We start from the raw sequence: 27,302 nt of genomic DNA on the forward strand, positions 1-27,302 counted from the left end.
GAGATGTCAATGACGATGGTATATCTATTATCTCCGTTGTAATCTCCTGTCACCTGGAGCGTTTTGGAAAGTAGGGCCTCCCTGTTGGCATTAGATGTGACAGCTAAGTGTGCTTATTCAAAGCCTATATGTGAAGTAATGCAGGGGTCTGGTGAGAATCTAGAGCTCAAAAGGTTAATTAAATGAATAAAAGGGTTAATCACTCATCATACAATATGATTAAAATCTCTGTAATTAGGTTTCGGGAGAGGATAATAGATAAAAGAGGAAAGAAGTCAATGTCCTTTAGGATTGTTAAGATTATATCAGGTATACCTAAATATCATTGGCAGTTACTAGGTCTTTAATATTATTGGACCTCTGACAGCCAATGACTGACAATACTGGCTACAACTTCCTAGTTTTTTGACTTGTCTGTAAACTCTCGCTCCAATAGATTCCTCTTTTAACATTGATACAGTTCAGATACATTCTCTAATGCTCCCCAGAATATTAACATTCATGTTTTTCTTTATCTCGTAAAATGAAAATGTTTTTGTCGAGTGTGGAATTCACAATTGTGATCCAAAAGCAGCATATGGCAAGATGACACCACTCAATCTCCCTCAGCGTAAACCTGTAATACAAAAAGTCCAAAATACAGGATAAAGCAGATTGTGATGTTTTTATTTGTTCATGAAAGTGAAAGACAGTGATTTAGTTCCTTTTGCATGCCTCTTCCATTGACCTCTTACCTAAAGCAGCTAGAGGATAAAGGATATGACAGAAAACGATCATTGAATCCTAATAGGAGACACAGGAGATTTGCAGATGAAGGTCAGATGGATGTAGGCGCTAAAGAGGGAAGCTTGTCAAAAAAGACCTCAGAGACAACATATTTATGGCACCATATGGTATCTTAATATCCTAAGAGCTTTGTTTGGTAGGATCCAATGCTGCTCAGTGCACCATAGCCTCTTTTCCTCTCTCCCTAGCTTCCCTTCTCTCTTTTATTCCCTCCCTCATATCTGCCTTCCTTCTCTTTTATCTCTGTCTATCTCCCTGTTCCCAGCCGGTAGTTTTAGAGGTCAATCCCCCTCCCGGTGACGTGGGGGAAACCTCTGTCTCCATCTGTGCTTTAGTTGTGGCAGATCAAGTGAGCAACCTCCCTGGCTGGCTGAGTGATCATAGACACGGGTATGAATATGCAACAGCAAAAAGGCCAATATGCTATTTTGTTTGTCCTATATTCCACAGGGCCATAGTGCCATAGTGCATACCAGGTCAGTTGTTGATGTCAGACCAAACCCTCCTGTGATCTGTGTATTTTCCTAGCTAGCAGGCCCTATTAACATACTCATACTTAACATACTGTACACAGACATTACCATTTAACTTATGATCTCAGAACATGAACATTTGAAAGGATTGCGGACGTGATTATGTTGTTGTGGTAAATTTACAATATGTTCCTAAAAATTCACTCTAGCTAAATGTTAAAGTTACCCTTACAGAAAATCACATGATTTCACCAATAGAAAAATCACATGATTTCACCAATAGAAAAATCACATGATTTCACCAATAGAAAAATCACATGATTTCACATATAGAAAAATAATAAGAATATAATAATAATATATGCCATTTAGCAGACGCTTTTATCCAAAGCGACTTACAGTCATGTGTGCATACATTCTACGTATGGGTGGTCCCGGGAATCGAACCCACTACCCTGGCGTTACAAGCGCCATGCTCTACCAACTGTGCTACAAAATCACATGATTTCACATATAGAAAAATCACATGATTTCACCAATAGAAAAATCACATGATTTCACCAATATAAAAATCACATGATTTCACACATAGAAAAATCACATGATTTCACCAATAGAAAAATCACATGATTTCACCAATAGAAAAATCACATGATTTCACCAATAGAAAAATCACATGATTTCACCAATAGAAGAATCACATGTGAAAAATCACATGAAATTTCTATAAGTTTTTCAATATGCTTCTATAATCAATATGCCTAACGTAAGCAGCAGCGCAAGATCAGATTCAACGTGATCATCCAGATATCGGCAGATGTGTGTTTTTTTTGTAGTTTTGGGGCAGACCAAATGAATTTCAGACGTGTACCTATCAGAGGACCTTACTGTAGGGTGCCAGAGTAAGGGTTAAAGTACGAGACAAATGCTGTTTTCAGGGTTAAAACGAAGTGTTGCAGTAGGGTGGTGGATGTCATTTCACATTTGGAGCTAAATCAGTTTGAAGAGAATTGCATGCTCTGATAATCACAGTAAAATGCACAAGCTTATGCTCTCATGTAGTATTCTTCAAGGACTTCATCTGGCGAGGAAATTATACCTGATTGTCAGGTGTGTCTTGAAGAATGCTTTTTTTGTATTTTTTAAATTGAATACAAATGATCTAGAGATTTGTATTCACTGTTCCGAGTGTAATAGAGTTTAACAGCTACTACAGATTAGATTTCTAAGAGCTGGATTATATTGTAACTTCAATCTCCCTATATCTGTCTGTCTCTCTATATTACAGGAGACGGCACTGAAACCACCACTCTATGACACACTCTGTGGCTCAGGTACAAGTCGCTGCCACAGGATAAAAATCAATCTCTAGCTGCCAGTACCTAGAGAGAGAAAGAGAGAGGGAGAGAGAGAGAGAGGGAGGAAGGCACAGACGAAGAGGTGAATCTCATACTATACAGTCTCTACAGCCTCAAAACACCAACCATCAAAAGGAATATGTTAATTTGTTTTTTTGTTTTTTTTGTGGGCGAAAAAAAAAAAAGTATTTACTTGAATCATTTTCACCGAAATGAAGACACGTTGTTGCCTGCCTGAAACTTGACAAAGCTCTACTTGTTAAACTTGTAGGAGGTTTGAAATACTTCACAGAAACCCTACAGCATCACTTATCTCGTATCTCCTAGATGATGACACACGGTATGACCCACCGCCCTGTCAATATAATAAACCGTTATTATGTGGCGTATGTTTATATGTATGTATATTATGTATATTTATCACAGAGTTGACTATGTTTATATTTATTGATTCTGTTTGGGTAAAGTTTGACCTACACTCTTAGAAATAAGGGTTCCGTATGGGTTTCTAAGGTTGTTCCCATAGGCAGAACCTTTCTTGGTTCCAGGTAGAACCCTTTTTTTTTTTGGTTCCAGTTAGAACTCTTCTGGATTCTATGTAGAACCCTTTTTTTTTGGTTCCAGTTAGAACTCTTCGAGATTCCATGTAGAACCCTCTGTGGAAAGGCTCCTACATGAAACTCAGAAGGATTTTTACCTGGAACCAAAAAGGGTTCTTCAAAGGGTTCTCCTGTGGGGACAGCTGAAGTACCCTTTAATGTACTAGATAACACCTTTTTTCTAAGAGTGTGCCAAGAGGCTATTTTATTTCACTTGCTTTTGAATCCATTGAATTCGCTATTTTTTTTTTTTTTTTGGGGGCTCGTGGATATAGTGACTTGTACTGTATGATGCTGCAATCTTGGCCTACAGCAAATGGGCCTTAATGCAAATTGGCCTACTGCTAATAGGCCTACTGCTAATAGGCCTACAGCAAATTGGCCTACTGCTCATGGGCCTACAGCAAACTGGCCTACTGCTAATAGGCCTACAGCTAATTGGCCTACTGCTAATAGGCCTACAGCAAATTGGCCTACTGCTAATAGGCCTACAGCAAATTGGCCTACTGCTAATAGGCCTACAGCAAATTGGCCTACAGCAAATTGGCCTACTGCTAATAGGCCTACAGCAAATTGGCCTACTGCTAATAGGCCTACAGCAAATTGGCCTACTGCTAATAGGCCTACAGCAAATTGGCCTACTGCTAATAGGCCTACAGCAAATTGGCCTACTGCTAATAGGCCTACAGCAAATTGGCCTACTGCTAATAGGCCTACAGCAAATTGGCCTACTGCTAATAGGCCTACAGCAAATTGGCCTACTGCTAATAGGCCTACTATGTGACTGTTCTGTACTTTTATGTCAATGATCACCTCGTATCATCCCATACACTTACAGTGCCACAGTTAGTGTTAGCAGTGAAGAGCGTGGCTAGTGTTAATATATATGGCCCACTGGACTGGAACACCACAGCTAACTGTTAGTACTGAAGAGTGTGGCAAGTGCATGCATGGCCCACTGGACTGGAACACCACATTGTCTACCGATTGTCACCGTGGGACAGTAGGGAATTGTACCTCATAATAGAGTTTACTACTTTGAGCCACAATCACAAGGGACGGAATGGCTTGGTTCATAAAAGAGGACCATGGTTTAACCTGTACTAGAGTCAGATAGACAGCTTCATAGCAGAGCACCATGATTTAACCTGTACTAGAGTCAGATAGACAGCTTCATAGCAGAGCACCATGGTTTAACCTGTACTAGAGTCAGTTAGACAGCTTCATAGCAGAGCACCATGGTTTAACCTGTACTAGAGTCAGTTAGACAGCTTCATAGCAGAGCACCATGATTTAACCTGTACTAGAGTCAGTTAGACAGCTTCATAGCAGAGCACCATGGTTTAACCTGTACTAGAGTCAGTTATAGACAGCTTCATAGCAGAGCACCATGATTTAACCTGTACTAGAGTCAGATAGACAGCTTCATAGCAGAGCACCATGGTTTAACCTGTACTAGAGTCAGTTAGACAGCTTCATAGCAGAGCACCATGGTTTAACCTGTACTAGAGTCAGTTAGACAGCTTCATAGCAGAGCACCATGGTTTAACCTGTACTAGAGTCAGTTATAGACAGCTTCATAGCAGAGCACCATGATTTAACCTGTACTAGAGTCAGATAGACAGCTTCATAGCAGAGCACCATGGTTTAACCTGTACTAGAGTCAGTTAGACAGCTTCATAGCAGAGCACCATGGTTTAACCTGTACTAGAGTCAGTTAGACAGCTTCATAGCAGAGCACCATGGTTTAACCTGTACTAGAGTCAGTTATAGACAGCTTCATAGCAGAGCACCATGATTTAACCTGTACTAGAGTCAGTTAGACAGCTTCATAGCAGAGCACCATGGTTTAACCTGTACTAGAGTCAGTTAGACAGCTTCATAGCAGAGCACCATGGTTTAACCTGTACTAGAGTCAGTTATAGACAGCTTCATAGCAGAGCACCATGATTTAACCTGTACTAGAGTCAGTTAGACAGCTTCATAGCAGAGCACCATGGTTTAACCTGTACTAGAGTCAGTTATAGACAGCTTCATAGCAGAGCACCATGTTTTTTTGTATCTTTATTCAAATAGGAAAGTCAGTTTTAAGAACAAATTATTATTTCCAATGACAGCCCAGGAACAGTGGGTTAACTGCCTTGTTCAGAGGCAGAACGACAGATTGTCAGCTCGGGGATTCGATCGTCCAAGCCTATCAGTTACTAGTCCAACGCACTAACCACTAGGCTACCTGCCGCCCCGTCAGTTAGAGTCAGCGAGACAGATCCACAGTAGAGCACCATGGTTTAACCTTAGTGTATCGGAGTCAGCTCCACAGTAGAGCACCATGGTTTAACCTTAGTGTATCAGAGTCAGCTCCACAGTAGAGCACCATGGTTTAACCTTAGTGTATCGGAGTCAGCTCCACAGTAGAGCACCATGGTTTAACCTTAGTGTATCGGAGTCAGCTCCACAGTAGAGCACCATGGTTTAACCTTAGTGTATCGGAGTCAGCTCCACAGTAGAGCACCATGGATTAACCTTAGTGTATCGGAGTCAGTGAGACAGTAGAGCACCATGGTTTAACCTTAGTGTATCGGAGTCAGCTCCACAGTAGAGCACCATGGTTTAACCTTAGTGTATCGGAGTCAGTGAGACAGTAGAGCACCATGGTTTAACCTTAGTGTATCGGAGTCAGCGAGACAGTAGAGCACCATGATTTAACCTTAGTGTATCGGAGTCAGCTAGACAGTAGAGCACCATGGTTTAACCTTAGTGTATCGGAGTCAGCGAGACAGTAGAGCACCATGGTTTAACCTTAGTGTATCGGAGTCAGCGAGACAGTAGAGCACCATGGTTTAACCTTAGTGTATCGGAGTCAGCGAGACAGTAGAGCACCATGGTTTAACCTTAGTGTATCGGAGTCAGCTCCACAGTAGAGCACCATGGTTAACCTTACTGTATCGGAGTCAGCGAGACAGCTCCACAGTAGAGCACCATGGTTTAACCTTAGTGTATCGGAGTCAGCTCCACAGTAGAGCACCATGGTTTAACCTTAGTGTATCGGAGTCAGTGAGACAGTAGAGCACCATGGTTTAACCTTAGTGTATCGGAGTCAGCGAGACAGTAGAGCACCATGGATTAACCTTAGTGTATCGGAGTCAGTGAGACAGCTCCACAGTAGAGCACCATGGTTTAACCTTAGTGTATTGGAGTCAGCTCCACAGTAGAGCACCATGGTTTAACCTTAGTGTATCGGAGTCAGTGAGACAGTAGAGCACCATGGTTTAACCTTAGTGTATCGGAGTCAGCGAGACAGTAGAGCACCATGGTTTAACCTTAGTGTATCGGAGTCAGCGAGACAGCTCCACAGTAGAGCACCATGGTTTAACCTTAGTGTATCGGAGTCAGCGAGACAGTAGAGCACCATGGATTAACCTTAGTGTATCGGAGTCAGTGAGACAGCTCCACAGTAGAGCACCATGGTTTAACCTTAGTGTATTGGAGTCAGCTCCACAGTAGAGCACCATGGTTTAACCTTAGTGTATCGGAGTCAGCGAGACAGTAGAGCACCATGGTTTAACCTTAGTGTATCGGAGTCAGCGAGACAGTAGAGCACCATGGTTTAACCTTAGTGTATCGGAGTCAGCGAGACAGTAGAGCACCATGGTTTAACCTTAGTGTATCGGAGTCAGCGAGACAGTAGAGCACCATGGTTTAACCTTAGTGTATCGGAGTCAGCGAGACAGTAGAGCACCATGGTTAACCTTAGTGTATCGGAGTCAGCGAGACAGCTCCACAGTAGAGCACCATGGTTTAACCTTAGTGTATCGGAGTCAGCTCCACAGTAGAGCACCATGGATTAACCTTAGTGTATCGGAGTCAGTGAGACAGTAGAGCACCATGGTTTAACCTTAGTGTATCGGAGTCAGCGAGACAGTAGAGCACCATGGTTTAACCTTAGTGTATCGGAGTCAGCGAGACAGTAGAGCACCATGGTTTAACCTTAGTGTATCGGAGTCAGCGAGACAGTAGAGCACCATGGTTTAACCTTAGTGTATCGGAGTCAGCGAGACAGTCGAGCACCATGGTTAACCTTAGTGTATCGGAGTCAGCGAGACAGCTCCACAGTAGAGCACCATGGTTTAACCTTAGTGTATCGGAGTCAGCTCCACAGTAGAGCACCATGGATTAACCTTAGTGTATCGGAGTCAGCTCCACAGTAGAGCACCATGGTTTAACCTTAGTGTATCGGAGTCAGTGAGACAGTAGAGCACCATGGTTTAACCTTAGTGTATCGGAGTCAGCTCCACAGTAGAGCACCATGGTTTAACCTTAGTGTATCGGAGTCAGCTCCACAGTAGAGCACCATGGTTTAACCTTAGTGTATCGGAGTCAGCTCCACAGTAGAGCACCATGGTTTAACCTTAGTGTATCGGAGTCAGCTCCACAGTAGAGCACCATGGTTTAACCTTAGTGTATCGGAGTCAGCTCCACAATAGAGCACCATGGATTAACCTTAGTGTATCGGAGTCAGTGAGACAGTAGAGCACCATGGTTTAACCTTAGTGTATCGGAGTCAGTGAGACAGTAGAGCACCATGGTTTAACCTTAGTGTATCGGAGTCAGTGAGACAGTAGAGCACCATGGTTTAACCTTAGTGTATCGGAGTCAGTGAGACAGTAGAGCACCATGGTTTAACCTTAGTGTATCGGAGTCAGCGAGACAGTAGAGCACCATGGTTTAACCTTAGTGTATCGGAGTCAGCTCCACAGTAGAGCACCATGGATTAACCTTAGTGTATCGGAGTCAGTGAGACAGTAGAGCACCATGGTTTAACCTTAGTGTATCGGAGTCAGCGAGACAGCCGATCTAACCTGTGAGATATAGTGTTACGAATTTAAAATGAATATTCCAAATGGTAAAACTCAGGCAGTTCGTTGATACCACTTGGTTGGTCTGAAGCAAAAATAATAATAATGCAAACTTTTTTTGTTTGTTCTTTTTCTCTTCTCGTGCACTAATTTATATATGACGCATTATTTATTCCATTGAAATTAGGAGGAATAAACCTTGAACACCTACACGGGTAGGTCGTTCAGCGTTCAGCAGGCTTCCATTTATTAGCAGCAATAAGGTGACTTTAGGAAGAGAGAAGAATCTTTTGGTTTCTGGTTTGGTATCCACAACAAATATATGCCTCTACTGCATTGCGTAAACACTTGGAGTCATGTCCTGATCTTAATTACTATCTTCAATACTACACTAATAAACAGCTTGGTGGGTTAGCACTGTTGTTAATAGTCATGATGTTTAACGGTTGTCTTATGATAGAGACTGCTTTGGTAGACGAGGCTGTATGTACAGTATGTGTGGCACATATACGATACCTTCCTAATGATTCAAATCGTTTCTTGGAGAAGGTATCAGATGTAATTATGGTATCAAATGTAACACTACTGAGTAGAAACACAGTGTGAACTATACAGAGCATCTTAGCACTGCAATCATCATTAGATGTACCCGATCTTCGGGAGAAAAGAGAGAAAAAAAAACATACATGAATATATGAGACAAGACAGCTTCTGTTGTATGGGAGACAGATGACGATGGAATACCAACCTCACTTTTATTCAATGTGAAGTACAATATGCTCCTTACATTACTCTTTGTAATTAACTTTGATTTGCCAATTATGTGAAGAAAAACTGTATATAAATGTTTTGTTTATGTATGTGTGAGCTTCTGGAATTTATTAAAGTCTTTTTGCATTGTATTGCACATTTCCCATGACTCTTCTTATTAATCAGGACATTGGACCTTCTCATTGCAATATATTAAACTGCCTGTCCTTCATTATATTAAACTGTCTGTCCTTCATTCATTATATTATACTGTCTGTCCTTCATTCATTATATTACACTGTCTGTCCTTCATTCATTATATTATACTGTCTCTCCTTCATTATACTGTCTGTCCATTCATTATATTATACTGTCTGTCCTTCATTATACTGTCTGTCCTTCATTCATTATATTATACTGTCTGTCCTTTATTATATTATACTGTCTGTCTGTCCTTCATTATATTATACTGTCTGTCCTTCCTTCATTATATTATACTGTCTGTCCTTCCTTCATTATATTATACTGTCTCTCCTTCATTATACTGTCTGTCCTTCATTCATTATATTATACTGTCTGTCCTTCATTATACTGTCTGTCCTTCCTTCATTATATTATACTGTCTGTCCTTCATTATATTATACTGTCTGTCCTTCATTCATTATATTATACTGTCTGTCCTTCATTATATTATACTGTCTGTCTGTCCTTCATTATACTGTCTGTCCTTCATTATATTATACTGTCTGTCCTTCATTCATTATATTATACTGTCTGTCCTTCATTATGTTATACTGTCTGTCCTTCATTCATTATATTATACTGTCTGTCCTTCATTATATTATACTGTCTGTCTGTCCTTCATTATACTGTCTGTCCTTCATTCATTATATTATACTGTCTGTCCTTCATTCATTATATTATACTGTCTGTCCTTCATTCATTATATTAAACTGTCTGTCCTTCCTTCATTATATTATACTGTCTGTCCTTCATTCATTATATTATACTGTCTGTCCTTCATTCATTATATTATACTGTCTGTCCTTCCTTCATTATATTATACTGTCTGTCCTTCATTATATTATACTGTCTGTCCTTCATTCATTATATTATACTGTCTGTCTGTCCTTCATTCATTATATTATACTGTCTGTCCTTCATTATATTATACTGTCTGTCCTTCCTTAATTATATTATACTGTCTGTCCTTCATTATATTATACTGTCTGTCCTTCCTTAATTATATTATACTGTCTGTCTGTCCTTCATTATATTATACTGTCTGTCCTTCCTTCATTTTATTATACTGTCTGTCTGTCTGTCTGTCTGTCTGTCTGTCTGTCTGTCTGTCTGTCTGTCTGTCTGTCTGTCCTTCCTTCATTATATTATACTGTCTGTCCTTCTTTTCTTAATTTCCTCTACTTTTAACAGAATCCCATTAAGAATAAAAATAACCTTGAGATCATCTATACGATGATTAGTACATTTTCTGTTTTGTTATTCTACATTGTACTGTCTAGGTCAACGACGGCCAATGCCCTTCACAACTTCTGTGTTGCTGGAATGGTTAGTTGGACACACAATAATAATTGTATGTCCAATTATTCTTGCAACAACATAACTCGACTAGCGGGAAGAAATGATTAAACAGTTTAGATATCCATCTCTCATTCGGGAACAGTTTTAATCAGAAGTTATGATGGAAAATATGCAAACAGGACTTTTGTGAAAACAAGGAAAACAACGCTGTCAGTTAATACTTTAAGGTATTGAGAGAGAGAGATAAAAATGAAGTAAAACATAAAACAGTAACCCATTTCCCCTTTCAGACATTCATATTAAAGTTTGCAGACTTGAATGAGGTTGGGTAATAGGGAAAAGTAATGGAAAAGGAAAGAATACATCTAAATTTAACAACAGGAATGCAACGTCAACAGTCAGACATCCTCATTATCATTAGCAGTAGGCTCTAAATTAAAGACAGGAAGTTAAAAATGTAAAAAAAAAATGTGAGGATGTGAGATTCTTTTTTTTAATGGATGTCTTTTACGAAAGACATATGAAAGATTAAGTTTTATGGCTGGATTCTCTATTCATTTCGCGCGTCACTTTACGTAAAGCAACAGAAAGGGAAGTGCTTTTACAGACTGTTTCGATTGCAGACTTTCATCCAGTTGATGAAAAATAAATATACAAATTCGGATTCCAGAGTCTTTTCTAAGAAGTTGTTTGTGATTCCAGTCAGATGCCCTTTTGAGAACATTCTCAGTAAATCATCTTGTAAAAGTGACTTTAAGGTTGTCTACTGGTTGTATTACAGCCTGTCACTGACATATTGATTCATGATTCCTGAGCACCTGGCCTCGTGTAACATTTCATCTAACAGCCCAGGAAGCTGGACATATATTGTAAGTTGGATTACACATAATGCACTGACTTGTCCACACACGCACACACACACACACACACACACACACACACACACACACACACACACACACACACACACACACACACACACACACACACACACACACACGGTAATTCTACTAGGATATAGCTAAGCCCTTCTTGGACTTGAACAAATACTCTACATGTTTCCACAATGTTAATTGTGAATAAAAAATGTGATACAGTGAGTGTATGTTCTCTTGTACAATCTGATATTACTCCTATTGCTTAATCAAGCAGAGAATAGATCTGCCAAAAAAAAATACAGTCTAATTGATCATATAATGTTGTGTTTTGTCATAATCGAGGGGCCAGTGAAAAATGACATGATAAGTCCAAACAACCTTCAAAAAACGCTAAAATCTTCAATCAGACTAGCTTGGTCAATCGGCCTCTCTTATATGTGCATACTATACTGTATACTGTGTATACTATACTGTATACTGTGTATACTATACTATACTGTGTATACTATACTGTATACTGTGTATACTATACTATACTGTATACTGTGTATACTATACTGTATACTGTGTATACTATACTGTATACTGTGTATACTATACTATACTGTGTATACTATACTATACTGTGTATACTATACTGTATACTGTGTATACTATACTGTATACTGTGTATACTATACTATACTGTGTATACTATACTATACTGTGTATACTATACTATACTGTGTATACTATACTGTATACTGTGTATACTATACTGTATACTGTGTATACTATACTATACTGTGTATACTATACTGCCATATTCCTACATTAGTGAGACGCGGCTATCAATACAGAAAACCAATATTTCTTCACATTAGCATTGATTTACAAGCTTCCATAAGATCATGTTGTCCGTCATGTTCCATTTGCCTAGGGATAGTTTGCTGACCAGCCAGGGCTCAGTTTCAAGTTTTCCTCGATTTTAAAAGGGTTTTCAACGCAATTACAATTGTAAATAATTATCTTTGGATTTCTCATTTTTGCTCGGCTTTTCATCAACACGGAGTCGGTTGGATGTAGTGGATGTGCAGTTGAAGTCTCAAGTTTACAATCACCTGAGCCAAATACATTTAAACTCAGTTCACAATTCCTGACATTTAATCCGAGTTAAAATCGCCGGTCTTAGGTCAGTTATTTTATTTTAAGAATGTGAAATGTCAGAATAATAGTAGTGATTTATTTCAGCTTTTATTTATTTCATCACATTCCCAGTGGGTCAGAAATGTACATACACTCAATTAGAATTGTTTAACTTGGATCAAAAGTTTTGGGTAGCCTTCCACAAGCTTCCCACAATAAGTTAGATGAATTTTGCCCCATTCCTCCTCACAGAGCTGGTGTAACTGAGTCAGGTTTGTAGGCCTCCTTGCTCGCACACACTTATTCAGTTCTGCCCACAAATGTTCTTTAGGATTGAGGTCAGGGCTTTGTGATGGCCACTCCAATACCTTGACTTTGTTGTCCTTAAGCCATTTTTCCACAACTTTGGAAGTATGCTTGGGGTTATTGTGCATTTGGAAGACCCATTTGCGACCAAGCTTTAACTTCCTGACTGATGTCTTGAGATGTTGCTTCAATATATCCACATAATTTTTTTATGGCTGTTCTGGAGCAGTGGCTTCGTCCTTGCTGAGTGGCCTTTCAGGTTATGTCGATATAGAACTACTGTGGATATAGATACTTTTGCACCTGTTTCCTCCAGCATCTTTCTTCTGATTTCTTCTGATTTTCCCATGACGTCAAGCAAAGAGGCACTGAGTTTGAAGGTAGGCCTTGAAATACATCCACAGGTACGCCTCCAATTGACTCAAATGATGTCGATTAGCCTATCAGAAGCTTCTAAAGCCATGATATCATTTTCTGGAATGTTCCAAGCTGTTTAAAGGCACAGTCAACTAATTGTATGTAAACTTCTGACCCACTGGAATTGTGATACAGTGACTTATAAGTGAAATAATCTGTCTGTAAACAATTGTTGGAAAAATGACTTGTGTCATGCACAAAGTAGATGTCCTAACCAACTTGCCAAAACTATAGTTTGTTACCAAGACATTTGTGGAGTGGTTGAAAAACGAGTTTTAATGACTCCAACCTAAGTGTATGTAAACTTCCGGCTTCAAATGTAAATCTCTTTCAGTTTTTTAGTTCTACTCATAAAGCTTTCATTGTTCTATGTGTCAGGAGAGGAGAGGAAATTAGCAGAGTGGTAACTGTGATCTGGAGAATGCTGTTGTTGCATCACTGCTGATGGTCGGTACTGGGCTACGCATGGGGCTGTCTAATGGAGCAGAAAACTAGAGGAAGCTCTCTCTCTCTCCCTCTATCTTTCTTTCACTGTCTCTCTCTCCCTCTTTCTTTCTCTCTCGCAGCCTCTCTCTGCCTTTCTCTCTCCCTCTCATCTCCCTCTTTCTTCTCTCTCACTCTCTCTCTCTCCCTCTCTCTCTCTCTCTCCCTCTTTCTTTCTCTCTCACTGTTTCTCTTTCTTTCTCTCTCGCTGTCTCTCTCCCTCTCTCTCTCCCTCTTTCTTTCTCTCTCGCTGTCTCTCTCTCTGTCTCTCTATCTAGCTCTCTTTCACTCCCTCTCTCTCTTTCTCTCTCTCTCACCCCCTGTCTCTCTCTCCCTAACTCTCTCCCTCTTTCTTTCTCTCCCTCTGTCTCTCTGCTCTGTCTCTCTCTCTCTCTCTTGCTCTCTTTCTCTCTCTCCTTCTACTCGCAATCTCCCCCCTTCCTTTCTGTCTGTGTTTCTCTCTCCTCAAGGCACTCCACACAATTGCTGCCAAATCTCTGCCAAACTGAATAATTCAATCATCCCCATTGCTGCAGCCTTCTTACCTTTGTGTGTGTACAACAATCAAATCAGTGGCGAAGACAGAGAGGAGTGTGTTTCCTCTCTCTCCCTCTCTAAGATGTGGAGTGGCTCTACAGTCGAGATTGTTGTTTTCATTAAAAACAATTCTGTTGAGGAAATGAGGTGTTACCACGGCTAGGAATCCGAGCAGCACGGTTTGTTCCATGTTTAACCATTATCTAAAGAAGAATTATAAACTGGGTGGTTCCAGCCCTGAATGCTGATTGGCTAACATATACCACGGGTATGACAAAACATTTGTTTTTACTGTTCTAGTTACGCCGGTAACCAGTTTGTAAAAGCAGTAAGGCCCCTCTGGGTTTGTGATATATGGCCAATATACCACGGCTAAGGGCTGTGTCCAGGCACTCTGCGACGCGTCGTGTGTAAGAACAGCCCTTAGCCGTGGTATATTGGCCATATACCACCCCCTCCGTGCCTTATTGCTTAAATACACACTATCCTGGACTCATATAATAATGAGATGGGGTTTTATTTGGTGTAGAAAACCCTCCGGTTATTCCTTTACCACTGATGTAATTATCTCCACGACGACTACATCGTGTTGTCCGGGTACACATTTGTATCTTGTGTCATTTCGGGAATGACTTGATAACTGCAAGCCTAGAACGCAGTGCACTGTAACCTCATCCGAGGTGCTGTAAAGGTTTAGTCTGATTTGTCCTCGGTTGCTTTTTTCCTCCATGTTTTGTCATTTCAGGTTGTCATACGGATAAACAAGAATTACAAGATTTTTCCTTTGAAAACTGGGAACCGTGTTAAATGCATTAAGCCTGAGGATGAACATAATCTTTGACAGGGAACTGTATTAGACACACATGATAATAGTAAAAAGAGGAATACAACATTTTATTTTAGAGAGCTTTGTGTGTGCGTGTGTGTGTGTGTGCGTGTGCGTGCGTGCGTGCGTGTGTGCGTGTGTGTGTGTGTGCGTGCGTGTGTCTGTGCGTGCGTGCGTGCGTGTGTGTGTGTGTGTGTGTGTGCGTGTGTGTGTGTGTGTGTGTGCGTGTGTGCGTGCGTGTGCGTGCGTGCGTGCGTGCGTGCGTGCGTGTGCGTGCGTGTGTGTGTGTGCGTGTGTGTGCGTGTGTGTGTGCGTGTGTGTGTGTGTGTGTGTGTGCGTGCGTGTGTCTGTGCGTGCGTGCGTGCGTGCGTGCGTGTGCGTGTGTGTGTGTGTGTGTGCTCTGGACAATGTGTTGTTATTGTTGTTGTCTTGTGGCATATACTGTCTGGTACTGTAGGCTACTACGTCTGAAATCAGCCGCCATCTGTGAACGCCAGTGTAGAGAGGCAGAGCAGCTCAGGGTTGTTTGTATTGAAATTCATGCCTCATTTTATCCTCTTTGAAGTGGTGTACACTGGGAAATCTGTCAGCAATCTATCACGCAGACTGTGGGTTGAGTCTCTAACCAGGAAATCCTCTCCTCTGAGGCATTGTTTAATATTCCATGCTGGTTGGGTGCTCGACACCACATACTCACGTTTCGTATACACTGAGTGCACTAAACATTAGGAACACTTGCTCTTTCCATGACATAGACTGATCAGGTGAATACAGGTGAAAGGTGATCCTTATTGATGTCACGAGTTAAATCCACTTCAAATCAGTGTAGATGGAGGAGAGGAGACCAGGTTAAAGACGGATTTTTAAGCCTTGAGACAATTGAGACATGGATTGTGTTATGTGTGCCATTCAGAGGGTGAATGGGCAAGACAAAATATTTAAGTGCCTTTGAATGGGGTATGGTAGTAGTACCTGCTGGTTTTCCTGTGTGTATCAAGAATGGTCCACCAGCCAAAGGAAATCCAGCCAAATTTACAGAACTGTGTGCCAAGCATCCCTGTGGAATGTTTTCGACACCTTTTGAGTCCATGCCCCGATGAATTGAGATTGTTCTAAGGGCTAATATTAGGAAGGTGTTCCTAATGGTTTGTCCACTCAGTGTATATCTGAACAGCTTGGGGTTCCTCCACCATGTGTGGACAAGGCTTTTCGAGATGACTCTAATGTGTTGGAACCAAGGCTGACCTAATATAGACACGTTATATAAGAGTGCTGCAGATAAGACTCATTAACTCATTATTGTAAATGTTACCTTTGATTTCACCATCTGAATAAACCAGCCTTCCTGCAAGATAATTTACAGTAGAGTGACACTCAAGGACAGAGGAAATAATGGGCCAGCTGAATGCACTGAATGAAAGGCTTTGCATGTCTTTAGATTCTAGTAAGCAGAAGGGAGACAGGCTGAAGGGCAGCGACTTTAAGACACAGAGCTGAGAACCTTGTCTGTGGTCGCCCCTAATCCTGGTAATCCCCTACAGCAAGTCTTGATTTACTTTTGTAAAAGAGATTGGGAGACGATAAGAGGCAAGTCCCCGTTTTAGAATATCGGATAATCTGGTTAGGACAGAGGACTCAGGGGAATTTAGTCCAGCCTTAACATTTGTTAAAGCAGATGGTGGTTAGGAGGGGCCAGGCCAGCTGGCAAAACCACCTCCTCCTCCTCCTCCTCCACCTGACAACCTCCCCCATCTCTCCTCTTCCTCCTCCTCCTCCACCTGACAACCTCCCCCATCTCTCATCCTCCTCCACCACCTGACAACCTCCCCCATCTCTCCTCCTCCTCCTCCACCTGACAACCTCCCCAATCTCTCCTCCTCCTCCTCCACCTGACAACCTCCCCATCTCTCCTCCTCCTCCACTTCCTCGTGACAACCTCCCCATTTCTCATCCTCTTCCTCCTGCTCCACCTCCTTTTCCTGAAAACCTCTTCCTCCTCCTCCATCCTCCTACTGACATCTTCCTCCTCCTCCTCCTCCTCCACTTCCTCCTGATAACCCCCCATCTCTGCTCCTCTTCCTCTTCCTCCTCCTCCTTTTCCTGACAACCTCCCCCATCTCTCCTTCTCCTCCTCCTTACAACTTCCACCTCCTCTTCCTCCTCTTCAACCTCACCTTCCTCCTTCCCATCCTCTTCCTCACAACTTCCACCCCCTTTTCATCATCTTCCTCCTTCTCCTCCTCCTCACAACTTCCAACACCTCTTCCTCATCTTCCTCCTCACAACTTCCTCCTCCTCCTCCTCCCTCATCCATCTACTGTGGTCGAGTATGAAAACAGACCAGACCAATGGATGGATGATAATTAATCTAGTTTATTTTGCTGTTTGACTCCTTAAGTACTTTCAGCCAGATTAGAGGCTTTTCTAGGGGATAATCGGAAGGCCACAGACAATTGCCTTTTTTCCATCCTGAAAGTATCCCCTGTGAATGTGTAAAGAAGGGGATTTAGACTGGATGCCGGCTCTTAATTCCTGATTAGTCCAATTCCAAACCCTGCTAAAATTAGCTGGCCAGTGTGCTAATCACAGAGTCTTAGACACCCTCTGTTGCATGGCGGAGTGGACTGGACATCCCAATCCCTGCAGTCAGAACAGGTCCCAGGACTGGACATCCCTGCCCCTGCAGTCAGAACAGGTCCCAGGACTGGACAACCCTGCCCCTGCAGTCAGAACAGGTCCCAGGACTGGACATCCCAGCCCCTGCAGTCAGAACAGGTCCCAGGACTGGACATCCCAATCCCTGCAGTCAGAACAGGTCCCAGGACTGGACATCCCAGCCCCTGCAGTCAGAACAGGTCCCAGGACTGGACATCCCTGCCCCTGCAGTCAGAACAGGTCCCAGGACTGGACAACCCAGCCCCTGCAGTCAGAACAGGTGCCAGGACTGGACATCCCAATCCCTGCAGTCAGAACAGGTGCCAGGAATGATATCTCATAAATTGTAAAGTTTGGGATTTTAAACCCTCTCTCCACTTGTTCAATGTATTGACCACTCTATGGACACTGGACTAGGATTCCTTCAGGCAGATATAGCACTATGGACACTGGACTAGGATTCCTTCAGGCAGATATAGCACTATGGACACTGGACTAGGATTCCTTCAGGCAGATATAGCACTATGGACACTGGACTCCCAGATTCCTTCAGGCAGATATAGCTCTATGGACACTGGATAGCACTATGGACACTGGATTAGGTTTGCTTCAGGCAGATATAGCTCTATGGACACTGGATAGCACTATGGACACTGGACTAGGATTCCTTCAGGCAGATATAGCACTATGGACACTGGACTAGGATTCCTTCAGGCAGATATAGCACTATGGACACTGGACTAGGATTCCTTCAGGCAGATATAGCACTATGGACACTGGACTAGGATTCCTTCAGGCAGATATAGCACTATGGACACTGGACTAGGATTCCTTCAGGCAGATATAGCACTATGGACACTGGATAGCACTATGGACACTGGATTAGGTTTGCTTTAGGCAGATATAGCACTATGGACACTGGACTAGGTTTGCTTCAGGCAGATATAGCACTATGGACACTGGATAGCTCAATGGACACTGGACTAGGTTTGCTTCAGGCAGATATAGCTCTATGGACACTGGATTAGGTTTGCTTCAGGCAGATATAGCACTATGGACACTGGATTAGGTTTGCTTCAGGCAGATATAGCACTATGGACACTGGATTAGGTTTGCTTCAGGCAGATATAGCACTATGGACACTGGATTAGGTTTGCTTCAGGCAGATATAGCACTATGGACACTGGATAGCACTATGGACACTGGATTAGGTTTGCTTCAGGCAGATATAGCTCTATGGACACTGGATTAGGTTTGCTTCAGGCAGATATAGCTCTATGGACACTGGATAGCACTATGGACACTGGATTAGGTTTGCTTCAGGCAGATATAGCACTATGGACACTGGATTAGGATTCCTTCAGGCAGATATAGCACTATGGACACTGGATAGCACTATGGACACTGGATTAGGTTTGCTTCAGGCAGATATAGCTCTATGGACACTGGATTAGGTTTGCTTCAGGCAGATATAGCACTATGGACACTGGATTAGGTTTGCTTCAGGCAGATATAGCACTATGGACACTGGATAGCACTATGGACACTGGATTAGGTTTGCTTCAGGCAGATATAGCACTATGGACACTGGATAGCACTATGGACACTGGATTAGGTTTGCTTTAGGCAGATATAGCACTATGGACACTGGATAGCTCAATGGACACTGGACTAGGTTTGCTTCAGGCAGATATAGCTCTATGGACACTGGATAGCACTATGGACACTGGATTAGGTTTGCTTCAGGCAGATATAGCACTATGGACACTAGGCTTGCATCCAAAATGATATCCTATTCCCCTATAATCAAATCAAAGTTTATTTGTCATGTGTGCTGAATACAACAGGTGTAGTAGACCTTACAGTGAAATGCTGAATACAACAGGTGTAGTAGACCTTACAGTGAAATGCTGAATACAACAGGTGTAGTAGACCTCACAGTGAAATGCTGAATACAACAGGTGTAGTAAACCTCACAGTGAAATGCTGAATACAACAGGTGTAGTAGACCTTACAGTGAAATGCTGAATACAACAGGTTAGACCTTACAGTGAAATGCTGAATACAACAGGTGTAGTAGACCTTACAGTGAAATGCTGAATACAACAGGTGTAGTAGACCTTACAGTGAAATGCTGAATACAACAGGTGTAGTAGACCTTACAGTGAAATGCTGAATACAACAGGTGTAGGTAGATCTTACAGTGAAATGCTGAATACAACAGGTGTAGTAGACCTTACAGTGAAATGCTGAATACAACAGGTGTAGTAGACCTTACAGTGAAATGCTGAATACAACAGGTGTAGTAGACCTTACAGTGAAATGCTGAATACAACAGGTGTAGTAGACCTTACAGTGAAATGCTGAATACAACAGGTGTAGTGGACCTTACAGTGAAATGCTGAATACAACAGGTGTATTCACCTTACAGTGAAATGATGAATACAACAGGTGTAGTAGACCTCACAGTGAAATGCTGAATACAACAGGTGTAGTAGACCTTACAGTGAAATGCTGGATACAACAGGTGTAGTAGACCTCACAGTGAAATGCTGAATACAGCAGGTGTAGTAGACCTTACAGTGAAATGCTGAATACAACAGGTGTAGTAGACCTTACAGTGAAATGCTGAATACAACAGGTGTAGTAGACCTTATAGTGAAATGCTGAATACAACGGGTGTAGTAAACCTTACAGTGAAATGCTGAATACAACAGGTGTAGTAAACCTTACAGTGAAATGCTGAATACAACAGTTGTAGTAGACCTTACAGTGAAATGCTGAATACAACGGGTGTAGTAGACCTTACAGTGAAATGCTGAATACAACAGGTGTAGTAGACCTTACAGTGAAATGCTGAATACAACAGGTGTAGTAGACCTCACAGTGAAATGCTGAATACAACAGGTGTAGTAGACCTCACAGTGAAATGCTGACTTACAGGCTCTAACCAATAGTGCAAAAAAGGTATTAGGTGAACAATAGGTAAGTAAAGAAATAAAACTACAGTAAAAAGACAGGCTATATACAGTAGAGAGGCTGTATACAGTAGAGAGGCTATATACAGTAGCCAGGCTATATACAGTAGAGGCTATATACAGTAGAGAGGCTATATACAGTAGAGAGACTATATACAGTAGAGAGACTATATACAGTAGAGAGGCTATATACAGTAGAGAGACTATATACAGTAGAGAGGCTATATACAGTAGAGAGGCTATATACAGTAGAGAGGCTATATACAGTAGAGAGGCTATATACAGTAGAGAGGTTATATACAGTAGGGAGGCTATATACTGTAGAGAGGCTATATACAGTAGAGAGGTTATATACAGTAGAGAGGCTATATACAGTAGCGAGGCTATATACAGTAGAGGGGCTATATACAGTAGAGAGGTTATATACAGTAGAGAGGCTATATACAGTAGAGAGGCTATATACAGTAGAGAGGTTATATACAGTAGAGAGGCTATATACAGTAGAGAGGCTATATACAGTACAGAGGCTACATACAGTAGAGAGGTTATATACAGTAGAGAGGCTACATACAGTAGAGAGGCTATATACAGTAGAGAGGCTCTATACAGTAGAGAGGTTATATACAGTAGAGAGGCTATATACAGTAGAGAGGCTATATACAGTAGAGTCTATATACAGTAGAGAGGCTATATACAGTAGAGGCTATATACAGTAGACAGGCTATTTACAGTAGCGAGGCTATATACAGTAGCGAGGCTATATACAGTAGAGGGGCTATAAAAGTAGCGAGGCTACATACAGACACCGGTTAGTCAGGCTGATTGAGGTAGTATGTACATGTAGATATGGTTAAAGTGATTATGCATATATGATGAACAGAGAGTAGCAGTAGCGTAAAAGAGGGGTTGGTGGGTGCTGGGTGGGACACAAAGCAGATAGCCCGGTTTTAAGCGCACTGCTTTGGACCAGGGCCCAGAGGGTGCCATTAGGAATGAACAACGGGTTTCCGTCAGGACTGCTAAAATCAGTGACCCCTTTTTGTTCCTGTTTCGATTAGCCAACCCCTCATTTTAACCCGGAAGTGTGTCACTCCACCACCTACCTGACCCTATTACAGTATAAATCATTAACCTAAATCACTGCTTATTTAACCATAAATTATCATATTGGGTATTGTAATGAACATATTCCATTTCATACACAATATTACATTACGGTCCGCTGCTTCAGGGTAATCTAATAATTCAATATCTCTGATTGGAGCATGACTAGCTATAATATAAACCATGAAGTCTTCCTAATCCCCATCTCACCAACTTTATGCCTCTGGCAATCTTCTCAGTCAGTCCTGGATGCCTTCAACAGAGGCAGATTTACTATTAATTAGATCAATACATCGACTAATTAGAGGCAAGTGAGGCGTGAGTGGGATGACAGGTATGCTTTTCATCCATTCACTCAGCCATTTTGCTTAATCGTGTGATGTTTTCCCCTGTCTTTGTGTGCAGGCGTGTAATATAATTGGATATTACGGTTGTCTAATTCGACTTGAGTTGGAAGAACAAAAAAGGTAGTTGCTCCCAGTCGTCCTGGAAAAGAAAATAGCTCTTGATATACTGTAGCACTTTACAGAATGATTCAAATTTCTCTTTTCACTTTAACTAGGCAAGTAAGTAAGTAAGAACAAATTCTTATTTTCAATGATGGTCTAGGAACAGTGGGTTAAACTGCCTTGTTCTGTAGAAGAACAACAGATTTATACCTTGTCAGCTCAAGGAGTTGATCTTGCTTGTCGTCCAACTCTCTAACCACTAGGCTACCTACCGGCCAGGCTTTCATGGAATATGCTCAGCTTCTGATGTTTATTGAATTCATCCAATGATGTGTGTAGGTTCAAAATAAAAAGTGGTGTAAAATACTTAAGTAAAAATACTTTAATGTACTGCTTAAGTAGATTTTTGTGTATGTGTACTTTACTATTTATATTTTTGACAATTTTTACTTTTACTTCACAACATTCCTGAAGAAAATAATGTACTTTTTACTCCCATAACATTTTACTGCCTCTTGTCTGGCAACTCACTAAACACAAATGCTTCATTTGTAAATGATGTCTGAGTGTTGGAGTGTATCCCTGGATATCTGTAAATTAAAAATTTGTAAAAATTTTTACTTGAGTCATTTTCTGTTAAGATATCTTTACTTTTACTCAAGTATGATAATTGGGTACTTTTTCTACCACTGCAAAATACACTGTGCTTGTCAAAGAGAATAGATTTAAAGACATTTGAATGGTGATTTGATAGCAGAATATGAATAATTGTAATGCAGTAATTTATACCTGTAATTTTACAGATTTACGTCGCAATATTGCTGGTAGATATTACGGTACTAAATTATAGTCTTCGGAAAATTAGTAAATGGCTATCATACAACAAAAACAATATATTGTTGGTTTTTATGGTCTTCTGAATGTAGAATATTGAACAGCTTTGTCATTGTTGTAAAGTTCTGTTTCTGACCTGTATGTGGAATTTGGTTGCACACATTTCTTCTCTCTAGATACCACTCTCTACTGCAGTACGACCAGAATGTTACAGTTCTTCTCTCTAGATACCACCCTCTACTGCAGGAAGATCAGAATGCTACAGTTCTTCTCTCTAGATACCACCCTCTACTGCAGGAAGACCAGAATGCTACAGTTCTTCTCTCTAGATATCACTCTCTACTGCAGTAAGACCAGAATGCTACAGTTCTTCTCTCTAGATACCACTCTCTACTGCAGTACGACCAGAATGTTACAGTTCTTCTCTCTAGATACCACCCTCTACTGCAGTAAGACCAGAATGCTACAGTTCTTCTCTCTAGATACCACCCTCTACTGCAGTAAGACCAGAATGTTACAGTTCTCTCTAGATACCACCCTCTACTGCAGTAAGACCAGAATGCTACAGTTCGTCTCTCTAGATACCACCCTCTACTGCAGTAAGACCAGAATGTTACAGTTCTTCTCTCTAGATACCACCCTCTACTGCATTAAGACCAGAATGTTACAGTTCTCTCTAGATACCACCCTCTACTGCAGTAAGACCAGAATGTTACAGTTCTCTCTAGATACCACCCTCTACTGCAGTAAGACCAGAATGTTACAGTTCTACCTAGATACCACCCTCTACTGCAGTAAGACAAGAATGATACAGTTCTTCTCTCTAGATACCACCCTCTAATGCAGTAAGACAAGAATGTTACAGTTCTTCTCTCTAGATACCACCCTCTACTGCAGTAAGACCAGAATGATACAGTTCTTCTCTCTAGATACCACCCTCTACTCTAGTAAGACCAGAATGTTAGTTCTTCTCTCTAGATACCACCCTCTACTGCAGTAAGACCAGAATGTTACAGTTCATCTCTCTAGATACCACCCTCTACTGCAGGAAGACCAGAATGTTACAGTTCTCTCTAGATACCACTCTCTACTGCAGTAAGACCAGAATGTTACAGTTCTTCTCTCTAGATACCACCCTCTACTGCAGTAAGACCAGAATGTTACAGTTCTTCTCTCTAGATACCACTCTCTACTGCAGTACGACCAGAATGTTACAGTTCTTCTCTCTAGATACCACTCTCTACTGCAGTAAGACCAGAATGCTACAGTTCTTCTCTCTAGATACCACTCTCTACTGCAGTACGACCAGAATGCTACAGTTCTTCTCTCTAGATACCACTCTCTACTGCAGGAAGACCAGAATGCTACAGTTCTTCTCTCTAGATATCACTCTCTACTGCAGTAAGACCAGAATGCTACAGTTCTTCTCTCTAGATACCACTCTCTACTGCAGTACGACCAGAATGTTACAGTTCTCTCAAGATACCACCCTCTACTGCAGTAAGACCAGAATGCTACAGTTCTTCTCTCTAGATACCACCCTCTACTGCAGTAAGACCAGAATGTTTCAGTTCTTCTCTCTAGATACCACCCTCTAGTGCAGTAAGACCAGAATGTTTCAGTTCTTCTCTCTAGATACCACCCTCTACTGCAGTAAGACCAGAATGTTACAGTTCTCTCTAGATACCACCCTCTACTGCAGTAAGACCAGAATGCTACAGTTCTTCTCTCTAGATACCACCATCTAGTGCAGCAAGACTATAATGTTACAGTTCCTCTCTCTAGATACCACCCTCTACTGCAGTAAGACCAGAATGCTACAGTTCGTCTCTCTAGATACCACCCTCTACTGCAGTAAGACCAGAATGTTACAGTTCTTCTCTCTAGATACCACCCTCTACTGCATTAAGACCAGAATGTTACAGTTCTCTCTAGATACCACCCTCTACTGCAGTAAGACCAGAATGTTACAGTTCTCTCTAGATACCACCCTCTACTGCAGTAAGACCAGAATGTTACAGTTCTACCTAGATACCACCCTCTACTGCAGTAAGACTAGAATGTTACAGTTCTCTCTAGATATCACCCTCTACTGCAGTAAGACCAGAATGTTACAGTTCTTCTCTCTAGATACCACCCTCTACTGCAGTAAGACAAGAATGATACAGTTCTTCTCTCTAGATACCACCCTCTAATGCAGTAAGACAAGAATGTTACAGTTCTTCTCTCTAGATACCACCCTCTACTGCAGTAAGACCAGAATGATACAGTTCCTCTCTCTAGATACCACTCTCTACTGCAGTAAGACCAGAATGTTACAGTTCTTCTCTCTAGATACCACCCTCTACTGCAGTAAGACCAGAATGTTACACTCTAGATACCACCCTCTACTGCAGTAAGACCATAATGTTACAGTTCTCTCTAGATACCTCTCTCTACTGCAGGAAGACCAGAAATGCTACAGTTATTCTCTCTAGATATCACCCTCTACTGTTAAGACAAGAATGTTACAGTTCTTCTCTCTAGATACCACCCTCTACTGCAGTAAGACCAGAATGATACAGTTCTTCTCTCTAGATACCACCCTCTACTCTAGTAAGACCAGAATGTTACAGTTCATCTCTCTAGATACCACCCTCTACTGCAGGAAGACCAGAATGTTACAGTTCTCTCTAGATACCACTCTCTACTGCAGTAAGACCAGAATGTTACAGTTCTTCTCTCTAGATACCACCCTCTACTGCAGTATGACCAGAATGTTACAGTTCTTCTCTCTAGATACCACCCTCTACTGCAGTAAGACCATAATGTTACAGTTCTCTCTAGATACCTCTCTCTACTGCAGGAAGACCAGAATGCTACAGTTCTTCTCTCTAGATACCACTCTCTACTGCAGGAAGACCAGAATGCTACAGTTCTTCTCTCTAGATACCACCCTCTACTGCAGTAAGACCAGAATGTTACAGTTCTTCTCTCTAGATACCACTCTCTACTGCAGGAAGACCAGAATGCTACAGTTCTTCTCTCTAGATACCACTCTCTACTGCAGTAAGACCAGAATGCTACAGTTCTTCTCTCTAGATACCACTCTCTACTGCAGGAAGACCAGAATGCTACAGTTCTTCTCTCTAGATACCACCCTCTACTGCAGTAAGAACAGAATGTTACAGTTCTCTCTAGATACCACTCTCTACTGCAGGAAGACCAGAATGTTACAGTTCTCTCTAGATACCTCTCTCTACTGCAGGAAGACCAGAATGCTACAGTTCTTCTCTCTAGATACCACTCTCTACTGCAGTAAGACCAGAATGTTACAGTTCTCTCTAGATACCACCCTCTACTGCAGTAAGACCAGAATGTTCAGTTCTCTCTAGATATCACCCTCTACTGCAGGAAGACCAGAATGCTACAGTTCTTCTCTCTAGATACCACTCTCTACTGCAGTAAGACCAGAATGTTACAGTTCTTCTCTCTAAATACCACTCTCTACTGCAGTAAGACCAGAATGTTACAGTTCTTCTCTCTAGATACCACTCTCTACTGCAGGAAGACCAGCATGCTACAGTTCTTCTCTCTAGATACCACCCTCTACTGCAGTAAGACCAGAATGCTACAGTTCTTCTCTCTAGATACCACTCTCTACTGCAGGAAGACCAGAATGCTACAGTTCTTCTCTCTAGATACCACCCTCTACTGCAGTAAGACCAGAATGTTACAGTTCTCTCTAGATACCACCCTCTACTGCAGTAAGACCAGAATGTTACAGTTCTCTCTAGATATCACCCTCTACTGCAGTAAGACCTGAATGTTACAGTTCTTCTCTCTAGATACCACCCTCTACTGCAGTAAGACCAGAATGTTACAGTTCTTCTCTCTAGATACCACTCTCTACTGCAGGAAGACCAGAATGCTACAGTTCTTCTCTCTAGATACCACTCTCTACTGCAGTAAGACCAGAATGCTACAGCTCTTCTCTCTAGATACCACTCTCTACTGCAGGAAGACCAGAATGCTACAGTTCTTCTCTCTAGATACCACCCTCTACTGCAGTAAGAACAGAATGTTACAGTTCTCTCTAGATACCACTCTCTACTGCAGGAAGACCAGAATGCTACAGTTCTTCTCTCTAGATACCACTCTCTACTGCAGGAAGACCAGAATGCTACAGTTCTCTCTAGATACCACCCTCTACTGCAGTAAGACCAGAATGTTACGGTTCTCTCTAGATACCACTCTCTACTGCAGTAAGACCAGAATGCTACAGTTCTTCTCTCTAGACACCACTCTCTACTGCAGTAAGACCAGAATGCTAGTTATTCTCTCTAGATACCACTCTCTACGGCAGG

General features: G+C 41.6%; 1 protein-coding gene and 1 long non-coding RNA gene across 52 annotated transcripts in view; one reads left to right on the forward strand and one right to left on the reverse strand.

Moving 5' to 3' along the window:
• The window catches only part of LOC118381825 (protocadherin-11 X-linked), a 325,295-nt gene that overhangs the window by 40,773 nt on the left and 257,220 nt on the right, over positions 1 to 27,302 (forward strand). The window contains exon 4 of one of the 2 annotated variants that reach the window (XM_035768724.2): positions 2,548 to 3,449. The exons of the other annotated variant lie outside the window; for it this stretch is intronic. Within the exon in view, the coding sequence (XP_035624617.2) occupies positions 2,548 to 2,631 (84 nt within the window). The 3' untranslated portion in view covers positions 2,632 to 3,449. Of the gene's footprint in view, positions 1 to 2,547; positions 3,450 to 27,302 lie in introns of those variants that run through there. 2 annotated transcript variants of the gene reach the window in all.
• LOC118384006 (uncharacterized) lies at positions 3,883 to 9,072 on the reverse strand. 50 transcript variants are annotated; one of them, XR_008135092.1, is made up of 7 exons: positions 7,349 to 9,070; positions 7,020 to 7,249; positions 6,207 to 6,920; positions 5,832 to 5,877; positions 5,740 to 5,785; positions 5,602 to 5,693; positions 3,883 to 5,555 (listed from the first exon to the last, which is right to left on the reverse strand). It is a non-coding gene; the product is annotated as an uncharacterized LOC118384006 (long non-coding RNA). The 50 variants fall into 50 exon arrangements; XR_008135095.1 differs by having other exon boundaries at positions 5,602 to 5,647; positions 7,349 to 9,069; XR_008135155.1 differs by lacking the exon at positions 5,832 to 5,877 and adding an exon at positions 5,970 to 6,107 and having other exon boundaries at positions 5,602 to 5,785; positions 6,491 to 6,536; positions 6,737 to 6,920; positions 7,349 to 9,068.

The sequence above is a fragment of the Oncorhynchus keta genome, chromosome 4 (assembly GCF_023373465.1).
Source record: "Oncorhynchus keta strain PuntledgeMale-10-30-2019 chromosome 4, Oket_V2, whole genome shotgun sequence".
NCBI lineage: Eukaryota > Metazoa > Chordata > Actinopteri > Salmoniformes > Salmonidae > Oncorhynchus > Oncorhynchus keta.